Raw genomic sequence first — 24,409 nt, forward strand, 5'->3', positions numbered from 1 at the left:
GGACTAGAATTTTCGATCCAATCAAATGAACCCCATCTGAAGTGATTACGAGCACCCCTTCTATAAGAACCATATATGTCCCCAGGGCACAACTTAAAACGCCTGTCCCTGGGCCCTGGGGTTTTATTTCGAAAGCTAGTTGCCATTGGATCACTGTTGACTCTTAAAACGGGAACTAGAGCTTTCAGTTTTTGATCATTTGAGTCTTTTTTGAAGTTTATACGATCGCCTCTTCCATAAAGCCCTCATACGGTCAGAGTCCCGGGCATAAATTACAACTGTTCCCCCGATTTTTGGGGGAGGGAGGGGGGCATGTTGACACCGAATTTTTTGTCATCTGATCGTTTGACTATTTCAAACAAAATAGTTATCCCAAAAATCTTGCAAAAACGCTTGGGCCTGGAAGTGTCAAAGCTTTAAATCCGGCCCTGAGTTAAATAAAATCTTGAGCTAGTGAACTTTCAGCAATTAGTATCATTATATTTCGAATATTCAGTTTATATTTATTAGTTCTTTCCAAGACTGTTAATTTATTTTGGAATAAAAAATAATTTTGAAACAGGGAATTTTAAAAAACTTAAATTTTGGCAATAAGAAACGAACAGAAATTAATTTTAAAAAAATCCGAAGAATAAGTTTTTTAAAGAAAAATAAAGGCCATAGCCTATTAAACTTAAGACCAGAAGAAATTTAAACCTACAATAACTCAAACTCAAAACGACCAGAAATTTCTATTAAAGAATAAATGAAATCCAAAACGAGCAGAAATTAAATAAACAATCGTAGCAAAAAAAACGTACAATAGGTACTAATAAAAATGAATAAATGAATCTTAAAATGAGTAAAGTTTAAATTGAATATGCAAATGAAGCTTAAAACGAACAAAAATTTTTTTGCTATTGAAGTATAAATGAAACCCAAAAAGAGCAGAAATTAAATAAACAATCATAGAAAACAAACCTTCAATATTTACTAATATAAATGAATAAATAAAACTTAGAACGAGTGAAACTTAAATTTGCAAATCAAATTTGAAACGAAGAAAAATCACTAAAAACAAAAGTTTGGGTTTTGCCTCCTTCTCTCGCTGTAAAAGTCTAAAACCTACTGTATCAATGGTGCTTTACTGAAAATGAATTACTTTGCAAATATTTTCTTTTGTACTTATTACAACATTGAAAATAAACATAAAAATTACAGTAAAATTATATTTTGAACTGATGAGCTTTTAGCAATTAATATCATTATATATTAAAGATTTAGTTTCATTTTATTAGTTCTTTCCGAGACTGTTCATGACAAATATAGGTTCACTACAAACAAGAGTTGGATATTGTCCCCTTTCCTAACTGTAAAAGTCTAAAGCTTACTGTGTTATATTCGCTTCATTGAAAAAGAATTATATTACAAATGTTTTCTTTTCCAGTTATTACAGCATTGAAAATGAAATTAAAATCACAGTGAAATAAATCTTGAAATGATGATCTTTCAAAAGCTAATAGCATTATATCAAACATTCAGTTTGATTGTGTTTTACTTTCCATGACTTTTCAAGACATTTATAGATTTGAGTTATTTAATTTCTGTTCGTTTTGAGTTTCATTTATACCTCAATTCCAAAATATTTTTGTTCATTTTAAGCTTCATTTGCATACTCAAATTAAACTTTACTTGTTTTATTACTATTATTACTACTACTAACAACAACTCACCGCAACACCAAGCCGCATTAGGCCAACACAGCTATGCACGCTCCTCCTCCATCCCAATTTATTCAAAGCCTCTCTCTTTACACCTTCCCAGGAAGTTCCTGTTTCCTTAAAATCTTTCTTTATGACATCCTCCCACCTCAGACAAGGACGACCTGCTATCTGTTTAACCCTAGACGGTTGGACAAAAACGAAAATCTTCGGCCATCTGTCATCTTTCATCCGCACAACGTGCTGCCCTAGCCATCTCAACCTTTCTTTCATTATAGGCCTAGAAAGCAGGATTGAACCACATTTTTTGTACAGCTTACTGTTTGAAATACGGGCAGTCAGCCGGGTACCCAGAATAATCCGTAGGCAATTTCTCTGGAAAACATCCAGCAAATCTTCATTCGCTTTTCGGAGCGTCCATGCTTCACAACCATATTTGACCGCTCCCATCACTGTAACTTCCAATATTCCAATTTTGGTGTGCAGACTTATCTTCCTATTCTTCCAAACTTTTTTTTAACTGTGAAAAAAACACCCTGAGCCTTGGCTATTCTACAAATAACATCTTCACGGCTCCCACCGTCTTTAGTAATAATACTACCAAGGTAAGTGAAGCTGCCCATCTGATCAATCTTTTCGTTACCCAACGTCACCTTTTCATCTTCACTTATTCCTTGCCTTAGTCTTCTTAACATTAATTTTCAAACCTATTAATTTTCAAAAATATAAATGTTTTTACTTTTATAACTTTAATAAATCAAATAATATTAACATTTTGATTACTAAATATCAGTATATGTATACTAAACTGACAATGCACATTCGTTGTATTTTTTCAGTAAAGTGCAAATTTTGTTCTGGCCTTGGGAAGCCATTGGGGTTTTGCGCCCGACTTATGTTAATTTCTGCTCGTTTTGAGTTTGACTAGGTTATCTATTGTAATTTCTGTTCGTTTTGGGTTTAATTTATTTATTGATGCTGATTTGTGGTAGTTTCACGCTTAGTGGATTATTTGATTTTATTTTTTCTCTTTTTTTGTTCAATGGAGTTCTTCACTTTTCTTTGAAAAACTTATTTTGTAGAAAAAGTTTTTTTAATTAATTTCTGTTCGTTTTATATTGACATAGTCTTTTAAGGGAAAAAGAAAATGATACTTTAAATCTTTTCGTTTTTTAAGACTTTATAGTTTGGCCTGCTATTTGTATGCTGGAGAAAAATTTTCAGCAATTTTTAACAATATACACCCTTTTAAAAATCTGGACGCAAATAGTACTGTTTAATTTAGTTTCATACCTCCTATAGTTGACCTGAAATGGACAACTTGATACCATTCGCAAAAAAATCTGTTTACTTTCTTTGATAGCTTGGATACACTTACGCTATTTTGATTTGGTTAAATTATAAGAGCCGAAAGTTTGAACAAAATATCCTCATTCGTTCTTGGGATGCTGCTGAGATGCCTTACTGGGAATTAGCATTATCACAGTGCATTTTGATTTAATCTTAAGGCAACATTTAGTTATTAAATATAATGGGCAAATGGGAGGGTGGGAGTGGGAGGAGGATTAGTTGCCCTCCAATCACTTTCGACTATTAAAAAGGGCATCAGCCCTTTTCTATTTTCAATCGAATGAGCCATTTTAAGTTCCCACGACAGCTCCTTCGATACGAAGTGCCTTGGTCTAAACAACAAAAAAAAAAAGAAAAAGATAATACACTGAACCAACTTCGATCTTCACTGAAAAAACGTCACTCCTTCCAATCACTTTCGACTATTAAAAAAGGCACTAGCCGTTTCGATTTTCAATACAATGAACCCTTTTTGAATCGAAAATGCTTTTTGTAAACCCCTTGCATACCACGAGGACATAAATTACAACCCTTACCCTAAGATCATTCTCAAAGACCTAAATTCCAGAACTTTCTACTACGTTGAACAAAGTGACTATCTGAAAATTTTGATTGGATGTGTTTGGACGAATGGGGGGCATGAGAGGGAGGTTAATCACACTCCAATCGCTCTCGACTATTACAAAGGGCACTAGCTCTCTCAATTTCGAATTAAATAAGCCCTTTTTGAAGTTTTACGACAGCTCTATCTATAACATCTAATATGCCCCCAGGGCATAAACTACAACCTTTGCCCTTGGGGCTCTCGAGGGTTTGTCATCCTTAAATAATAATTTCCAGAACTTTCAACTATGTTGAAAAAAGTGGCAATCCCTAAACTTTGATTGAATGTTTTTGGGGAAATGGTGGGCGTAAGAGGGGGGTTAATTACTCTCCACTCACTTTCGACTATTAAAAAGGGAAATTTCAATTTCCAATCAAATCAGCCCTATTTGAAATTACTATAACATTTTTCGATATAAACTTTAATGCCCCCAGGGCATAACTTAAAACCTTTGCACTGAGGGTTCTGAGGGGGTAATCATCCTAAAAAACCGAATTTTCAGAACTTTCAACTACGTTGAACAAAATAGATAAATCAAAATTTGGATTGGATGTGTTTTTGAAAATGGTGGGAGTGAGAGAGACGTAATTCGCTCTCCAATCACTGTCAACTATTAAAAGGCATTAGCCCTTTCAATTTCCGATTGAATGAGCCCTTTTGAAGTTTCTGCAAAAACGCTTTCAATAAAAACTTTATATGTCCCTCAGGGCATAACTTACGACCCCTGACCTGAGGGATGTGGGGGGAGGGGTTGTCATCCTTAAAGACCTAATTTCCAAAACTTTCAACTACGTTGAATAAATTGGTTATCTAAAAATTTTGATTGGATGTGTTTGGGGAAAAGGTGGGCGTGAGAGAGGGGGGGGGGTCAGTTGCCCTCAAATCACTTTCGATTATTAAAAAGGGTACTAGCCCTTTGAATTTCAAATCGAATGAGCCCTTTTTCAAGTTTCTACGATAAAGATTTCAATAAAAACCTTATATGCCCCAAGGGCATAACTTATAATCCTTGCACTGAGGGTTGTGGGGGAGTGTCTGCGGAAAAGGTGGTTGTGAGAGGGGGGTTAGTTGCCCTAAAAATAACTTTCGACTATTAAAAGAGGTACTAGCCCTTTGAATTTCAAATTGAATGAGCCATTTTTCAAGATTCTACGACACAGACTTCAGTAGAAACCTTATTTCTAGGTGTATCTATGTATAGTATCTTTATTTAGGTCTTCTCTATGTGTGTGTCATCTCTATATGTGTGTCTTCTCAGTGTGTTTGTCCTCTCTGTGTGTGTCTCGTCTCTCTGTTTGTGTAATCTTTGTGTGTGGTCCGCCTCTGTGTGTGTGTCATCTCTTTGTGTGTGTCATCTCTGTGTTTGTGTTGTGTTTCTTCACGTGTCGTTTCTGTGTGTGTGTCGTGTGAGCGTTTCTGTTATGTCAGTGTGTATGGCGTCTCTGTGGGTTTGTCGTGTGTTTGTGTTTCTTACGTCTATGGGTGTGTTATCTGTGTGTATGTGTCGTCTCTATGTGTGTGTCGTCTCTGTGTGTGTGTGTCATCTCTGGTTTATTTTAGGTTAAGTTAGGGGGGCTAGTTGCCCTCAAATCACTTTCGATTATTAAAAAGGGTACTATCCCTTTGAATTTCAAATCGAATGAGGCATTTTTCAAGTTTCTACGACAAAGATTTCAATAAAAACTTTATGTTCCCCCAGGGCATAACTTATAATTGTTGCCCTGAGGGTTGTGGGTGAGTGTCCTCCTCAAAAATATGTTTTCTATCTGGAAATCAACCACACTCAACAAAATGGCTATTTCAAAATTTCTATTGGATGTGTTTGGGGGAAGGATGGGTCTGGGGGGGGCTAGTTGCCCTCCAATCACTTCCGACTATTAAAAAGGGCACTAGCCCTTTGAATTTCCAATCGAATAAGTTTTTTTGAACTTTCTACGATAACGCCTTCTTTAAAAACCTTACATGCCCCCAGGGCATAGCTTAAAACCCTTGCCCTGAGGGCTGTGGGGGATTGTCCTCCTCAAAAACATATTTTCTATATGGTAATCAACTACGCTGAACAAAATGGCTATCTCAAAATTTTGATTGGATGTGTTTGGGGAAATGATGGGCGTGGGGGGGGGCTAGTTGCCCTCCAATCACTTTCGAATATTAAAAAAGGCACTAGCTCTTTAAATTTCCAATCGAATGAGCGTTTTTTGAAGTGTCTACGACAACGCCTTCTATAAAAACCTTATATGCCCCCAGGGCATAACTTAAACCCTTGCCCTGAGGGTTGTGGGGGAGTGTCCTCCTCAAAAGTATATTTTCTATCTGGAAATCAACTACGCTGAACAAAATGGCTATCTCAAAATTTTGATTGGATGTGTTTGGGGGAATAATGGGTGGGGGGGGCTAGTTGCCCTCCAATCACTTTCGGATATTAAAAAGGGCACTAGCCATTCCAATTTCCAATCGAATGAGCTCTCTTCGAAGTTTTTACGACAACTCCTTCGATACGATGTGCCTGGGTATGGAGAACCAAAAAATAAATAACACATTGTGCCCACATCGTTCTTTACTTTGGCAGCGCTAGCGCGCTGCCTATGATTTCTGTTCGTTTTAAGTTTCATTTATTTATCGATTCCGATTTGTGGTAGTTTCACGCTTGGTAGATTATTTGATTTTATTTTTTTCTCATTTTTGGTTTAATTGAGTTCTTTACTTTTCTTTGAAAAACTTATTATGCGGAAAAAGTTTTTTTTTAAATTAATCTAGCAAAACAACATATTTCTACCTGGGATCCTGTCTATATGCTTCTGTAACCGTAAGTTAAATACATCTGAGTCACTAATATCTCCGTCAGTCGGTTCTATAGGGGTATATACTACTATAACTCATACCCGGAAATTACGTAGGCTAGGATACCATCTATCCCTATTTCTACCGACCTGAGCGTTAAAATCTCCTAGTAAAAACATCATATTTCTACCGGGAACCCTGTCTAATTGCTCCTGTAACTGTAAGTAAAATTCATCTGAGTCACTAGTATCTCCGTCTGTCGGTTCTACAGGGGCATATACTAGTATAACTGATACCCTGAAATTTTTAGTCATAAAATGAGCAATTACTATTCTATTATTAATACCTTCCCAGCCTAAACAAGACTTAGCAGCTTCCTTATTCATCATTAGCCCTACTCCCTGTCTATGTACCCCATCCTTCCTGCCTGAGTAAACAAATTTTATATCACCTAATTTCAGGCTTCCTACCCCTGGGATATGAGTTTCTGAAACTCCTAATAAGTCCAGTTCGAATTGTCTGAATTCGTCAGTCAAAACGTTGATACGGTAGTCAATTTTTAACGTCGTTACAGTCCAAGTTCTAATTTTCATGTTCTTTAAATCATTGAAATTATATTGGCCTCAGGAAAAGCAATGATCCCGGATACCAGTGCAGGACGGGGATTAACATATCTTCTTAAGTCTACACTGAAGCCCTAAAGCCGGCTTAGAACCTGACTACAAGAAGTCCATGGGACCACCAGAATGGATAGAGACTTTGTGCAATATAATCAAATAGTCAAATAATCAAATAGAGTATTTGATAGCTTGAAGTTAAAAAACAGTTCTTACTTCATAATATGCAGAATAATTGTAGCTAACACATTTTGCATGTAGACCCGCTATACTTCACCCCCACCCCCCTAATGTGCAAATATATAGCCCAGATTATAGTAGTCCAGTTCATTCTGTCACCCATCACTTGTCTTTGTGGCTTTGAACCCGATTTTCTCAGATCTTAAATTCAGATCTAGAACTTGAGTGTGTTCTGAATAATTAACAAGTACCTTTTATGACATGGTAAGTAAATAAACGTTTATAGAAATATACAAACTGGTGGCAAAGTAGAGGAAATACCACCATGAACTCTAGAGGTCAAGGTAATTTCTGACTATTCCCCCTCCCATTTCCCCTCAACTGTTGAGGATTATAGTGAGAAAATGTGTCAGTGGATTGGAGAAAAATATTTAAACCCACCCCCTCTGCCCCACATTGACCCCTCCTCAACAGTCTCTGAGAGTCTCAACTTGATCCCCGAAGCTATTCAAAAGATATTGCAGATACACTATTGTGATACCCTGGTCACACATTATTTACCTTGCTACTTAGCTGTAGAGAGAAAACCGAAAAAAGTTTTAGAAATATTCCTTTTATTGTCCAATAAAAAATTTTAACAATTAAAATCAAGCATAAATTAACTTAAAAACTTTTTCCACAAATGATTCGAAGAATAGTTGAGAGCTACATTAAACCCAAGACAAGCAGAAATAGTAACAATTTAAGTGTGAAAAAGCATGAATCACTACCAATAAATAAGTAAAAGCCAAACGAACAGAAATGTCAATAAATAATCCACTTAAAGCTAAAAAGAACAGGAAGTACAGCAAACATGAGTAAGGCTAACGCCCTCTATGCTATTTAAAGACCAGAACGTCATTTACCCTTTACTGTTAACAATTCTTATTTCAATGCTTTTCTTTTCATCTGTCTTCACAACACAAGACAGGAAGCCATGTTAACAAAGGTTATTTAAAAGATCTAATTGAATACATAATGACAATTTAATATAAATTGATATTCATTCTTGAAAATCTCGGCAATTTTGTATTTATTTACGTTATAAAAGAGAAAACGTTTAAAATGTATTTTGTTTTTAGAAAGTGCAATTGATGTTCTGGTCCTTAGCCCTGCTCCTATTTTCAGCAGTTAAATAGAATATAGTTGTGTTATGTTGGGCAGTGTGGTTATGTTAAATATAGGCAAATCTAAATTGACCATCACACTCAACATGGTTTAAAAGTTTCGACTTAATTCTCTTAGGCTTTCCTGAGATATTGCAGATAAATTCTTTTGTCAACCTTCAATGCAGATAGTGTCTTGTTTTTCCTCAACATTCCCCTCAATTCGCCATGGAAGTATTTACTTAATACCCTTAGCCTTCCTGAGATATTGTAGGTACGCCCTTTTGACCGTCTGGATGTACATAGTGCCTTTTGCTTTAGCTCAACATGCCTAGAAAGTTTCACCTTATACTCTTAGGTATTCCTAAAATATGGCGGATACCAGGGCCGTAGCTACAGTGTTTTCATTGAGGGGGGCGGGGGGCAACAGGGGGTGATATTCAAGTTGTAGTGAAGAAAAGTAAATATTTAAAAAACACCCTGCGTGGTGAGTTTAAAACATTACGCAATACATTAAAAAGAATAAACACGCATTAAACAACCGTGCATAGAAGTGCTGGTGCTTGGCTTTTGCTAAAATTGTCAGCAATGATCTGCTGCAGATGACAGAAGCATAGTGTAATCAAGGTTTCGAGTGGGTTAAGGTAAATGTCGAATATACCCGGCTTTTTTCAGCCAGATTCACCACTAATGCTGCTGTACATATCCCTCCTCCACTTCCCTCAACCCGCACGCCCTTCACAGGATCCTCATCTCATAATTGAACCAAGCTCTATTCTAATAGCCCGGGTATTGCGCTATTCATTTGCTCGTTATTTTGAATGGATTTCGACACTGTAAGATTTAATTTGTTGCACTAAAACTTTTAATATACGTGATTTATTGAAATATTATTTATGATTTTTACTAAAATTATTTGTTTATGGGTTGCCCGATTTATATTAATAAATAGCATTGGTATCAGTCGGCCACATAAAGCCGAAACAAAAATCATAGGCAGCGCAATAGCGCGGTCTAAGTAAAGATAAAGAATAAGTGAAAGTATTACCAAAGATTATGTAACATTTTATTTTGACATATTCCCCACATTTAAATAGTGACTTGACTTCAAATTTGAAAGAATTCAAAAAATAAAGGCAAAATTATTAACTTATCCGCTGGGCATTGCTTGCCAAAAAATATCCAGAAAATCTGAACAATTCTTGGCATTATTGCGGCAGAAACCTTAAATAAATTAAAAATTACCAAGGATGGCAATTAGAAGAGAAAATTGATTCCTATATTTTGAAAATTAGCTTTCCCTTTGTATCTTTGAATTCTATAAAAATTACGCAAAAGTTTTTCTTGTGTAAAGCAGGGTATGGGGGTATAAAATTCCAGAGGGGGGTTACACTGAATATCGCTGTAATTCCCTTCTCATGCAAAACTCGGTCTCCTAGTTTTGCATGATAAAAGTGATAACAATAGAAAAAGAGAATGTGTTGGTACCGCGCACGCAAAATTTCTAAATTGTGAGGAAAATATACATATTTGGTCAAATTCACTTTTTCCTACTTGCAGCAGACATTTCGTACAACATGCTGATGCAGAGATAAATGGCACACAAGTAGCGCTGCGACTAATAAGAGTAATAATCATCAGCACAGTTATGTAAATTTTTTTTGGAGCTAGTTAAAAAAAAAATTTGAAAAGCGAAAATAGTAAGAAGTCAGCATAGTATTGTACATATAGGCAGTTCTACATTTATGGGTTATTATGTGAATCCGGAACTTGAGGAATAGAACGTTATCAGCGCTTATTAGGCATTTTAATGACAAATAAAAGAGTCGGAGTTTCAATTAAATACTGGAAATAAAATTTCATGACCAAACTACAACCGATTTGACCTTGAATATGATCTTGAATTGGTAGATTTTAGGAAGTAAACACAGCACCTAAAATATCCGGGGAAAAAATTAACCTGATCAAATGTGATGAAACAAGATGCATAAGACATTTTTCAATTTTGCCATAAACTAGGCTCACATTTTTAGTCAATGATGAGATTTCACAATCAGTATATTTAGAAAATTAATTTTTTTCCAAGATATTGGGGGAGGGGGCAACTTCTCCCCTTGCCCCCTCTCAGCGACGCCACTGGTGGATACGCCTATTTGACAACCTGGTTGCACATAGTCTAGCTTGATTTGGTTCAGCGTCCTCCTCAAGGGATGTTATAGTCGTTTCTTAGATATCGTAGATACTCTCTTTTACAACCATGTATTGTCTCTTGATTTGGTTTAACAAGCACAAAAACATGCCCTGATAGTTCCAAAGTAAAAAACTTTGCTCTTCCTGTGGTAATATAGATTCACCCTTTTGGCAATCTGGATACACATAGTGTCTTTTGATTTAGTTTTACTTCCCCTGGACTTTGACTGATGGTTTCAATCTAATATCATATTCTTTACTGAGCTTTTGCCTCTGTGTGTCATTTTGGCAACCTGAGTGCGCTTAAATTCTTTTGACTTAGATTAATAGTTGTAGCAGTAGTCGTCGTCGTCGTAGTAATAGTAGTAGTAGTGGTTGTAGTAGTTGTGGCAGAACCAGTAATTGTTGCAGTAGTAGTTGCAAGTAGTCGCAGTCCCAAGCAATTGCACTCGCAGTTGCAAGCAGTCGCGGTCACGGCTAAAACCTAGATGTGTTTGCAGTTGTAGTAGTAGTAGTAGTAGCAGTATGCACATAATGTCTAATGGGTAGTTCAACATCCCTGATAGTTTCAACTTAATACCCTGAGCCGTTCCCGGGACATTGCTGCTACGACTTTTGACAACATGCCTGTGCATAGTCTTTTTTTATTCAGTTCAACATACCCTAAAAGTTTCAACTCAACGCTTTAAGCCGTTCCTGAGATACTGCTGATACGGCTTTTATGACAACCTGCATGCACATAGTGTGTTTTAATTTAGTTTAACACCCTCCCCCACTCAACATTCTCCGAAAGTTTCAACTGAATACTCTACACTATTCCTGAGATATCACTTAGGCGTCCTTTTGATAACCTGCATGCGCATAGTTTGTTTTGATTTAGTTCAAAATCCCCCTCAACATTCACTGAAAGTTTCACCTTAATGCCATTAGCCTCAGTAATATTAGTTCGTCCGACATCTTCCTCAACAATGCCTGAAAATTTTGACGTCATACCCTATGGAATTCTTGAGATGTCGTTGAAACACCCTTTTGACAACCTGTATGCACGTAGTGCCCTCCTTCCCTAAGAACAAATAAAATGTGTAAACTGAGGGCAAATGGCATAACTTATAGCCCTTGCCTCAAGGGCTGTAGGGGATTATTTCCTCCCTGGAGGCTTAGTTTTGCCCTTGCTCCAAGGTTTGTGGGGATCAGGTCTTTTCGGAAGACGTAGTTATTTGACGCTTCAACTATGAAGAACAAAATGACAGTATCAAAATTTTGATTGGATATCTTTGGGGGAAAGGGCAGCAAAATGGGGCATGGGAAGGACTGGTTGCCCTCCAATCACTTTTGACTCTTAAGAAGGGGTACTAGAATTTTCAGTTCTCAATCGAATGATCCCTCTGAAGTTTCTTAGGCAACTCTTTCCATATGTAGTGGCTCGGTGAAAAAAAAAAAAAAAAAAAAAAAAAAAAAAAAAAAAAAAAAAAAACATAGAGTCCACTTTGCTCTTTACTTAGGCAGCGGTAAGTTTCAGTCGTGTGATTTAAAACATATGTATTGAAGGGAAGGAACAGGTAATTGGCAGGAATACTATTCAATTAAGCTAGTTATTAATCATCTACATCCCGATGATTGGTTCCACTATTTTTAAGTTCTCTTTTATTGCTAGATGTTTTTAGTACACATTTTTATTGGTGAGAGAATTCTTATTCTGGAGTCCTTTGTCCGATTTTGTCGCCTGCCTTTGGATCACCTTTGGACCTCTAAGTCTTACTTATTTGAAGGAGTTGCGGTGTACATATCAAATTACAGGGATAAAAAATTTGTAATGGTGATATACCCTTGGACCTCTGGGTCTTTCTTATTTGAAGGAGTTGCAGTGTAAATATCAAATTACAATGATACAAAATTTATAATGGTGATATACCCTAAGCTAGGTGTTTGCAAATTTTTGCAAACACCAACATTTTTGCAAAGTCAAAATTAGCCAAAATGCGCGTATTAAAGGGAAGTTGAGTTGGTGACGTTTCGACTTTAAAAAAACATTCTAGTGAATGTAAATTCCTCAACCGCAATGCTAATTGCATCACTAGATAGCAAACAATTTTTGACCTTTTCGTCGATATTTTTGGCCATTTCTTCATCTTGACGCTGATATGGTCTAGCTGACAGGATATGTCCTTGATGTTCTCAATTATTGTTTTTTTATTTGTGAAGCCATCAAATGAGTGCTGTTGACAGTTTATGAATGTGTTTTTCAAAACTCGGCGTCTGCGAATGGTTTTCTTTTTGCGCCACTCCTAAGCGTTGTAGCCAAGCTAGTAGAGGTAGCATGATTGTAGCTAGTAATAATACTATTAAAGAGTGTATTTTTTTTTCCAAAATTGAATAAATGTTTATCAATGTACACAGATTCATCTTAAATTGTCTGTTCATACATGTTTATTCTATGGAGAAATGTACTACCCAAAAATGCAAGTCCTGTTGGTAAATACATCTACACATAAAGTACATACGAGTTTGTCGCCATTTTTTATGTGTCGATTCTTTTATGTCCAGACGTCTTGAAATAGTGCGTTTGTTCATGGTAAAATTTATTTTGTTTATAATTTAATTATTTCACTTAGAAGTTATTTCTTTCGTAACTGTTTCCTCAGTCTTCTGCTACTGAACAGGATCTACAACTGAAAGAAGAGCAGACGCCGTACGCCTAATAATCGTGAATTTTTTTTTTGGATAATGTTGCTGTTTTATGCCGAATATAGTCACATCAGCTTTGCCACGAAACTAAAATTGTTTTTTTTGTATATTTTTTTAAATTTATTTTTCATTCTTAAAGTGTTCATTTTTGTGTTTATATTTTGTAATCTGTTTTTATGTGTTACCGTGGATGTCCAAAATCTGATTACTATTGACATTCATCGGCGAATGTCCGAAATTTCTTTTTCTCTGCTTAGATTCAATTAGCTTTGCGAGTCACCTTTTTCAGTCTTATGCAAGCTATGATGGTAAAAGTTTAAGTTAGGTAAGTTTAGATTATACTAGTTTAGGTTAGATTAAATCACTTATATCAGAAATGGGTTATAAACCTAAGCTAACCCAACCTAATCTAACCTAGCCTAACCTGTCATCATCAAACCTTACATGAAATTGAAAAAGTTGACTGGCAACGCTGACTAAATCCAAGGAGAAAAAAAAAATGTATTTCGTATATTCACCGGTTAATGTCGACATTCACGAATCTCGAACATTTACAGTAACATATCTATTTATTTTGTAACCAAAGCGGGGCACTTGAAATTAGTAAATAGGTCCAGTCTGTGACTCATGTACTCATAGATCATAGGTTGCCAGTCCCTGCTCTAAGCACAATAGAAAATATAAAAGACTAAAAACGGAAGCTTATAATAGTCCAGTAAAAGTACGGTTTGACCGGGACAAAGTACGGTTTGGGTCGACCCGGACAAAATTGCAACAAAGGGTTGTTTTACACCAAAATGTTCAGAAAAAATCGCTGAACAACATATCCAAAATCCGCTAAAATCGCCCGCCTGGAAAACCTTCTGGGGGTGCTTAAAAAGGGTAGAAGGGGGCAAAAAAACAGGTTTTTTCCATTTTAGACATTTAGGAAGCTTTTTTCACATTAAAATATTCAGAAAAAATTGCTCAATAACATATCCGAAATCTGCTAAAATCACCCGTTGGAAAAATCTTCTAAGGCTGCTTAAAGGGGATGGAAGGGACAAAAAAAATCTGTTTTTTCTTTTTTGACAATTAGGAAGATTTTTTTACACTAAAATGTTCAGAAAAAATCGCTGAACAACATATCCAAAATCCGCGAAAATCGCCCGCCGGGAAAACCTTTGGGGGCTGCTTAAAGGGGGTGAAAGGGGTGAATTTTTTTCTCGTTTTTCTTTATTTCTGTATGTTCGGGGACTCGATTCTGGTATAAATCAACTCGCTGAAACCGAAAATGATCGCTGAAACCGTCTGTAATTTATTTTAAACTATAAATAAGATTTTAATAACTCCATCGCAAAAATAAAGGAAATAGCTTTTCTTCCGAAGTGTTAGAAAGATCAGATCAATGGAAGCCTAAAATACTTCAAGCAGCAACACAGGAAAATCTCGAACGGCAATGTAAAGGAGCAGAGAAGTACCCCCCTCTTTGTTGCTTCGCTAATCGTTGGAAACCTGGTTTTCTGATGAGAATCAACCGTGTGAAGACCAGACTGCAGAAAAAGGGAAACTATAGGCATAGACGCATAGAAATTTGAAAAATCATTCTTATTATCGGCTTCTTTTACAGTTGGAAAACAAAAACATTAAGATGTCTATATGTAAATCACAGTTTTGAAATCATCATTTTTAGATCACATAATATTGAGAACCATCATGTCATTAATGAGCACTACAAAAGGGCACAACCACCGTTATTGTAAAAAACTAAAATCCTTCTTCTATGATGTTGGTTCAGAATTATTATAGCTTGTTCCCATGCACTCTCCGCAAGCAAGTGTGCAGGGCATGTCATTCTTACGTCAAGCGCATCTGGCCGTATCGCAACCTGATTTGCATTTGCAGCGGATAATTTGAAGAAGACTTTGGGGAGCTGGCTTCTTCTCCGTCATTACTGGGATGTAACTATCAGCAGAGAGTCGCCATCCTCAGTTCTCCGATTTCATCGCAGCCGCCTCACTTTTCCATTCCATTACCTGGAAATACACGTGAAAAGAATGGAACTTCGCAGCTGAGGGTGTGGGAGGCATCCGATCAGGGCAGAAAAATGCGGAAGAGGAAGCGAGCTTGGCCAAGAACAGACGATGTCTCAAGGACAGGAGAGTTTCTTCAGGCTTTCCTTTTTAAATTCTCAAAAGAGCTTGTTCACCAGCTACAATGAGCTCGTCTTTCGTAGCCTTCGAGTCCATTAAGACCTTAGCGGCCTAACGGAAAGACGGATCGGACTGGTACAATGACAGTCCGACAGATTTACCAATTTCTTGTAATCTAGAAGTGGTGTCACAGCCTAGGAACGCGTGCAGAAATAGAATTGAACCACACATGTTGCTTAGTTTTTCTTTTATGGAGCAAATATTCCATAGCTTATGTTCGTTTGAAGCTTTCGTCTCGGATCTGAAATACAGGCATTTGTGGGTGGCAGTGACATGATAGAGGAGAAGGATAAGGAGGTCAGTGTCGTTGCCGATGAGACACGTCAACTGAGTTCTTGCACTACGAATGGCTGTGGTTGCAATCAGGACATCCGCGTCAGCAGAGGCATGTTGTATCGACTAACCTGCTGAGGACAATTTTTCTCCTATCGCTAGAATTATCTATTGCATTTTTGAGCAGTTTTAAAAGAACTCTTTTTTAATTCTTGGTGACTGTGTTGTATCACTGAACTCTACCAATTGACGTTTAAACCTGGAAAGATAGAAGTAAGCCATGCCTCTCGTCAAAGGACCACTGTCATATCCATCAAAAACTACTTCGAAGCTTTTTCAAATTTAGAGCTGGCATACTTGACGTAACTTTCTCGAATGAAGTCAAATGTAGAGCTGGGTTGCCAAGTCAATTTCTGGAGCAGCCAGCCGCCGTCAACGACATAGTGGCACGACTCTAAGTGCTCATCAGAATGGTCCCCTGACGCCTTTCGAATTGCGTTTGAAAAAGATGGTTTGTCGGCAGGACGCAGACCTTCATAGGATCCAAAAAGGGATGGTGGATATGTACAAAGCTCATACGACAAAAGGTCTCGAAGATCGAATTCTTCCCGGTTCGCCACCGTAGCTAAGCACTGGAACAGAAGCCCTTAATCTACATGAACCGGTTCACCATCAATATTAACGACTGATTTGGATACCATTGTAACAGCCTTGTCTTTCTTCCGGAACGAAAATAAATCAGCTGCCTTCCCAATCATTTCGTCTAGAATTCGGGATCCAACTTCTTTCGCGGTGTCCGCATCTACATTACCTGATGCAGTTACGCCGGTAACGATGTGGAGGAGCCCTCCGTGTTCTCTGAACGGAATCAGTGTCCGGAAAAAGTCTAGGACCGCCTCCTTGTCATCAGTATCTCTCTTCATGCTCCCACTGGAACGTTTCGACGTGTTGATCACTTGTTGAGTAATTCAGACTAGTCAGACCATGCATTGAGGCATTTACTTCAGCACAGATCGGCATCGAAAAAGTCCATATCAGCGCTGTGCAGCCTGCGTTTTCGAAACCTAACTGTACCTAGTCTGTAATGGGCCGTATAGACTAGAATATTCAAGTTTATATGCTTCTATGCTTAGTCTTTCTTTTTCTAACGTCTAATTTTCACAAGTTTGATTCTCATCAGATAACCAGGTTCCCGACGACTAGCGAAGCAAAAAAGAGTGAGGTACTTCTCTGCTCCTTTAAGTTCGAGATTTTCCTGTATTGCTTTTTGCAGGCTGTTCGAAGTATTTCAGGCGTCCATTGATCTGATGTTTCTGTAAAACTTCGGAAGAAAAGCTACTTCCTTTATTTTGGCAATGGAGTTATTAAAATCTTATTTTTCGTAGTTTAATATAAGCTAGAGAAGTGTTACAATAAAAGTGATATCATTTTCGGTTTCAGCGAGTTGATTTATACAGGGATCGAGTCTCCGAATGTACCGAAATAACAAAAATTTAAAAAAGGATTTTTCACCCCTTTCACCCCCTTTAAGCAGCCCCCGAAGGTTTTCCCAGTGGGCGATTTTAGTGCATTTTGGATATGTTGTTCAGCGATTTTTTTTTAACATTTTAGTGTAAAAAAGCTTCCTAAATGTCAAAACTAAAAAAAAAAAACTATTTTTTCGCCCCCTTCCACCCCCTTTAAGCAGCCCCAGAAGGTTTTCCCGGCTGCAATTTTAGTGGATTTTGGATATGTTGTTCAGCGATTTTTTCTGAACATTTTGGTGTAAAACAAACTGTTGTTGCAATTTTGTTCGGGTCGACCCACTTTTCTCCGTACATTTACTGGACTATAACGGAAGCTTGTCTACAAGAAGCGATAGATAGATAGATAGATAGATATTTATTGCAATAAAAGCCACTTTGGGCCATGGCAAAAAAAGGAAAATCACACAAAATAATAACATGATTATAACACTCATAGCAAAGTATGGTCATAGCCTACATAACAATAACAACGCAAAATTACAAAACATTACAAAAACATAATAAAGCACACGATACCATTAAACTAACATAAATAGATAGATGTATGTTACATCTATCAAGGGCCATGACTACAAAAATAACAAACAAGAAAACAACTTACACACATACAACAATACTTTCCACACTCACACCACCCCTTTTACAAAAATCTATCTCTATGTGACATACCCAATTTTATATACTTTGCTATCATTCTTATTGTCCCATAATTTTTTGATCCCATTACTGAAACCAACCACTCACTTGTCCCAACATTAACAAAAAATAATTCTTTCCTTAAATCCTGTAATTCGGGACAAAGGGCCATGAAGTGAAGCAGATCCTCACCATTTTCTCCGCACATAGGGCATGAGTAAGGACCCTCCTTTACCCTTACCCTCCCTAAATATTTTCTCCTTTCTCCAAGTGCTAGAAAATTACCCCTCCCTGATATATACCACTTAATTTCTTCACTATTTAAACCCGCTTTAAAATAATTATCATATCCCCAGACCTCCTTCCATTGCCGGTAAATGCCGAGGGACACCGAGGCTGCGACTTCACACTGCCATTTCTGAATCTCCTGATCTTCAAACACTCCCTTTACTAGTTTTGCTACATTTCCTACTTCCAGCCCTATCCCCTTCCCTTCATTCCAAACACCTGATAACCCACAACTTTTTAAAATTGATTTCACCTGGGAAGCCCATGAACTTTTCTTTCTATTCTGCAACACCTCCAGATAAGCTGCGTTTACTAACCTATTATTCTGTAAACCAATCACCTTTTCCCAGTATCCTATCATTCTAACCAATCTTTTTACCCTCAATGAAAACAGTCCTAGATCACCCTTTAACACCAGATTATTAAATTTCCCCCTTAGCCCTAAAAGTCTCCTGAAATGTCCTAAATAAATTATCTCTGTTTTTTCCCCTTTATCAAAACCCCAAACTTCCCCACCGTAACTCAATGATGGGCCTACCTTCGTCTCAAAAATTCTCTTCTGTAGCTTAATATCTGCCGGTCCTAGATCCCTAAGGGGACTCTTCAATAATGCCCATGAAGCCTTCTGACCCTTCCAACTCGCTATTTGCACCTGATCACTCCATTTCCCTGAACTTGTGAACTTACATCCCAAATAAATATAATCCTTAACTTCATTCATCTCTTTCCCTTTAAAATAAAACTTATTCTTTTCCCTTTCATCATTTCCAAAAACTAATATAACTGATTTTTCAATATTTGAAACTAATTTTTTACTCTCCAGATAACTATCCAAAATCTCTAACATCTTTAGCAAATCCGGAGCCGATTTCGCAAGCAATACTATGTCATCTGCAAATAATAAACAAAACAGCTCCAGCGACATTAATTTTAGCATGGGGACATTTCTATTTCTAAAATACTGCTCAAAATCATTAATAAAAAGAGAAAACAAACGCGGTGATAGTGTGCATCCCTGTTTGAGGCCTATATTACTTAAAACTGGCCTAGAATAAGAAATACCTACCTTCACTACTACTTTAACCATCTCCTACATTTTCATTATAACTTCTACTAACCTAATTGGCAATCCTAATTTCACCAACACCACTTTCAACAAACTCCTTGAAACTTCGTCAAATGCTCCCCTAATGTCCAAAAACGCCGTATATAGCCTATTTTTCCTATGCCTCGTATATTTACTAGCTACAGCGTGTAAACAAAATATTTGATCAATTGTACTATAGTTTTCCCTAAACCCTGCCTGACATTCAATTAATATACCTTTATAATGCAACCATTTATCCATCCTATTAGAAAGGACTCTACAAAATAGCTTACTGATAGAACTTCCTAAAGTTATCCCCCTATAGTCCTTGTGTAGGTTTCTTTCTCCTTTCTTAAATAATGGGATCATAATCGATATTTGCCAATTTTTTGGCCATAGAGGTGTACTTAGAGTTGCCGAGAATATCAATGCAAGCACTGGCAGTATCCATGCTCTTGACCATTTCAGCAGCTTAGTTGGTACTCCGTCGATGCCCGGTGCTGAATTCCCTCTCATGCTTTTCAAAGCGTGCCATATTTTCCTCCTGTCCAACCGGTTCCAGTAGTTTAGCGTCCTCTGAATCCAACTCAAAATCGGCTGTTTCTTCTAAACTATTCATCTCCTCATCAGCTCTCTCTTCGTCCTCTTCGGTGTATATCTCTTTATATTTTTGTTCTAAGTGTTCTGGCCAGGTATCGGCGTGAGGGACTGAATCAGTCAACTTTCTATTTTCTGTTGATTTCCTAATTAACTTCCAGAACTCCGTTGTATCATTCACGCTAAATTTCTCCCGTATTTTTTGGCTCTCTTCCTCTTCAGAACGTCTCTTCTTCAACTTGACTTCAGAACGTCAAGTAGCCTTTTATATCCCCTTCGCTTGTCCCTAAAAACCTGCAAATTATTTTCCAGATCAACTGTACTACTAGCCTTAAGCAATCTAAAAGCTACTAAAACCTCCTTCTTCTTTTCCTCACAATCCTTATAAAAAAAACTCATCAAACCAGTACTTCTACCATTTTTTCTTCTGCATGCCACCTTAGTTCCAATCTTATACAAAACCCCCGACAAAAAATCAACAGAACCTGCTATATCCCCTTCCCTTGCCATATCCTCACTCTTCTGAATAAATGAATCCAGCCCTCTATCTTCAACTAGTACCTTTTTCAACTTCTCCTCACTATCATTATCAAACCTTAAACCTTCCCTCCAATCAAGCTCACTACCCATCTTTCCCTTAGCCCCAAACTTCTTTTTCCGGCTCTCAGCCCCTCCTCCCCCTCCTAATTCAACCCTAATAGGCACGTGATCCGACCCAGCCAGCGCCATCACCTCAAAATCCACACAACAAGAAAGAAGCCCCAGACTAACAACCCCATAATCTATAACTTGGAGATCTACCCGAAAAACATGTAAAATCCCCCACTCCTTTATCCTTCCCTGTCCTCCCATTCAAAATAACCAAATTCTGCTTACCACAAAAATCCAATAATTTTTTCCCCCATTTATTCTTTCTCCGATGACCGTCCTTACTCGTCCTCCTCCTAACCGACGGCTCAATCATATAAACTCCCTTAGTTTTTCCTAGTTCGAGACCCACCTCCTCCTCACGGGCTCCTTCGTCCTCCCCTGTATATCCGTTAAAATCCCCTAGAAAAATAAAATAATCGAACGGAAACTGTTCTGAAAAACGATCCATATCATTTTCTAATATCTCCCAGGTATCCTCATCACTAAAAGTGCTAGGTTCCGGCGGTAAATACACTGAACAAAAGATAAACGAGTTACTACCTAAAGGTACTCGCGCCCATACTAGATGACATGAAACACTTTTCAGCCGAGATAAATTTCACTATCTATTCGTTATCAATAATGCCACTCCTCCATAAGTTCTACCATTCTGCGATAGCTTTCTTTGTGATCCAAAATAAGAAAAACCTTTTATTCTCTCCTCTTTTTCCAGCCACGTTTCTACTAATGATACAACTGAAAAATCATAACATTTAAGAAGACACTCTAATTTAAGATACGAAAAGCCCTGAACATTCCAATGCGCTAAATGACACTCGTAAATTGCGCCATGGCCCTGCTTATCCTATCCACTATTTGAGCCAATGGGTTGTGACGAGTTAAATAGCCGCCTAGGCTGCATTTTTTTAGGGTCATCAGCTCTAACCAACTTGCTCTTCTGTCTTAGGTGGTCATCTGGGCTAATAATTTGTTGGCTGTTACATCTGGGAGCCCCCACAGGCCCGACAAAAGTTGATGTGGAGCCTTTTTTAATAACGGGAGTTTCACTGTTCACCCCATTTATTTCGCTTTCACTACTAAGCTCCTCCTCTACACTAAAGAAAGATTGAATTGAGGATGAAGATCCAGAACGCGATCTTGAATTGCAAGGTTCTTCCAGGTTAAACCGATTATTTTCAGAGACCAAACTCTTTACTAAACTTTTTTGTGGCACTGATAAAGACCGAGGTTCACGGAGAAACTTTTGCCGAAAATTTTCCTTAAAATGGGTCATGGTACTCGCTGATGACTCTATATTAGGGGAATTCGTAACCTCAACTACAGACTGCTTATCAAAGCTATACGTAAAACACTGTTGACCAATATATAACTTTGTCCCTCTTAGTCTTGCTTCTCTATTTTCTCCTCTAGCCCGTTCAAGAAAAGGCTTTAGCTGGTTACGAATAGACAATTCACGCTTTGTATAATCGGGACTAACACCAAGACCCGCCCTTTTCAGGTGCACACTTGAACGCAATATAGTATCACGAATGTAACCACTTGTAAACTTAACCAGCACCGGTCGCGTGCCTTGTTTAGTGTTTAGCCGAAAAATGTCTCTAATGTCCATCATTTTCAGCCCTAAATTTGGCACATGTAAGTTGAGTGCTCTCATTACATCTTCTCGTAACGAAGAACCGTTGTTTGTAGGATCGAAATTATACAGGACCAAATTACACTTTTTAGACTCATTTTCTAGTCTTTGCAATTTTACATTAGTAGCCGACATTTCAGCTTGCAAACTTAGGTAATCTTTCTTCAATTGTGACGTATCCTCCAAGAACTTCTCTACTGTCGAATCAATTCGCGATGAAATAGCAGATAGGTAGTTTCTCAGTTCTTGAACCTGCGATGAAACTATTTCTATTCCGTTCAATTTTCGATTAATTTCTTGTAGAGTTTCAGAAAAATTAACAGAAGTCATAATTAATCCGGAAATATAGTTATAATAATTAGAAAGATTACTTATCTTTCTTTGAGGGCCGAGCCTCACAAATGCATCCGAGTGACTATTCCAGTGCCTGTAATTATTCACACAAAATTTCTACTTAACATAGTAAGTCTTATAAAGTAAGATTTCCACTTAACATGACAATTCTTGTCAATGGGAACTGGTTTTTCAAGTTATTTCACAGCCTGTGTACTTAGATGTAAGCGGAATGAATGCTGATGAAAACTGGGTCAAGTTCAAAGAAACTAGATTTCATTTTATAATCCTCTTAGCTAACTAGGTGTTATCTATTTGAACTGTGAATCAATACTGCAAATTGCAAATTGTTGGGGTGGCAGGGAGTAAGGGGGGGGTGGGAGTGGTAGGAAGGAATAGGTGGATGGGTTGGTAGGGTGAATGGAGAGGGTAAGGAGGAACGGGTGGATGGGAGTTCCTGGGGTAGGGAGGCCGGGAGGTAGAAGTTAATTTGGATTTTATAATGTGAAGGAGTTTGGTCTGCTTTTTCCCCCATTTTTTAGTTTATTTAGTTGTCGTTTGTTCGTGTGTTTTGTAAATGGCTAGCCGTTTTACTGCTCGTCTCCAAAAACTTAGGTTTTTTCATTTGTGCAGTAGTCGCAAAATTGTGAAGTGTTATAATCGTGTTTATTGATATAAAATAAAGTAAAACAAAAGTAATAAAGTAAAACAAAAGTAAAGCAAATGTAATCCACTAACTCTTACTTTGGTTGAAATACTGTCCTAAAAATGTTGTAAATACTGTAATAAAGCTTTTTTCTTGGGGAGGGGGGATAAGGTTTGTAGAAAAAGAAAGACTTTAGCCTAAAAATCTTAATCTTGTTTCTGGATAAGGCAGTCTTAATGCATTTAATAAAATATGTGTTTTTAGATGGGGAAGGGGTTAAAGGTCCCTCGTCCCCATCTTTTGTGAATCTTGATAATTCCAATGCCCTTTATTTTGATAATAAAATCTGTGGGCAGAATCGTATCCAGTATTTTTTTTGGAGAGGGGTAGGATCGGGGGGGGGGGTACCAAAAAACTTTATAAAACGCATCAAAATTTTTTTTATATTCATTTTTGTTATGTTTTTACAAGTCGGACAAACATTTCGGGGGTGAAAGGGGGTTCAAACCCCCTCCCCTGGATACGGTCTTGTCTGTAGGATACTATTTGTGGAGTCGTCTTATTTAAATGAGCAATGCGCATATAAAGCGTTACTTGTTTGTGGCAAATTGTGTTCAAAATCAGATTTACATTACTTGGTGACCACTAGTCTTTTGACCATCCTAAAAAAATGGGTTCAAGAAATTGATTTTGCTCATTGCTATTCTACTTTGAATACTAAGGAATTTAAGTTAAATTTTCAACGTTAAATTTTCTGTATTCTCTGCCCCCCCCCCAATCTATTCCTTGAAAGTATCATAATATTGTTTGCTCATGGTTTTTGGAATAATGCTTGAAGGTCTGATAGGAAACCGATTGCTTGTGTTGATATTTAAGTTAAAGACTCGCCTTTTTTTTTTGTTTTTTACCTCTTCTGTCTTGAGCATTATGCATTTATTCTTTTTGCCTGCTAATTCTTTTCTATTTTTAATTTGTGTCTTTCTTATTTTTATAGAACAACTGAAGTCTCAACGTGAAAAAGAAGAAAAGATGGTAGAATTTATAGATGTTTCTAATGGTAAGTAATGTTTCTGTGAATTTTAAGCTACAGAAAAGGGTAGGCTACTTGTATGATAAAAGCCCTACCGCTCAAGTTGTTGATTCATTTACGCATTATAGAACCGGTTTTTTTTTTCATTAGTTTCTTTCAGCTTACGTGAGACAAGACAAAGAGAAGTGACAGAATAGATGGAAAATATATAATTTGAGCTATATATTTTCACATTAGGGGGAGGGGGTAAAGTTTTTGTAAGGTG

The 24,409-nt window shown here is 37.3% G+C and overlaps 1 protein-coding gene across 1 annotated transcript in view; it reads left to right on the forward strand.

Moving 5' to 3' along the window:
- The window catches only part of LOC148944907 (uncharacterized), a 43,233-nt gene that overhangs the window by 12,248 nt on the left and 6,576 nt on the right, over window positions 1-24,409 (forward strand). Inside the window, exon 2 of the mRNA XM_089098556.1 lies at window positions 24,109-24,171. Coding sequence (XP_088954682.1) covers window positions 24,109-24,171 — 63 coding nt within the window. The remainder of the gene's footprint in view (window positions 1-24,108; window positions 24,172-24,409) is intronic.

Source organism: Artemia sp. Qi Xiang Cuo, chromosome 13, assembly GCF_049724085.1.
Source record: "Artemia sp. Qi Xiang Cuo chromosome 13, ASM4972408v1, whole genome shotgun sequence".
Lineage (NCBI taxonomy): Eukaryota > Metazoa > Arthropoda > Branchiopoda > Anostraca > Artemiidae > Artemia > Artemia sp. Qi Xiang Cuo.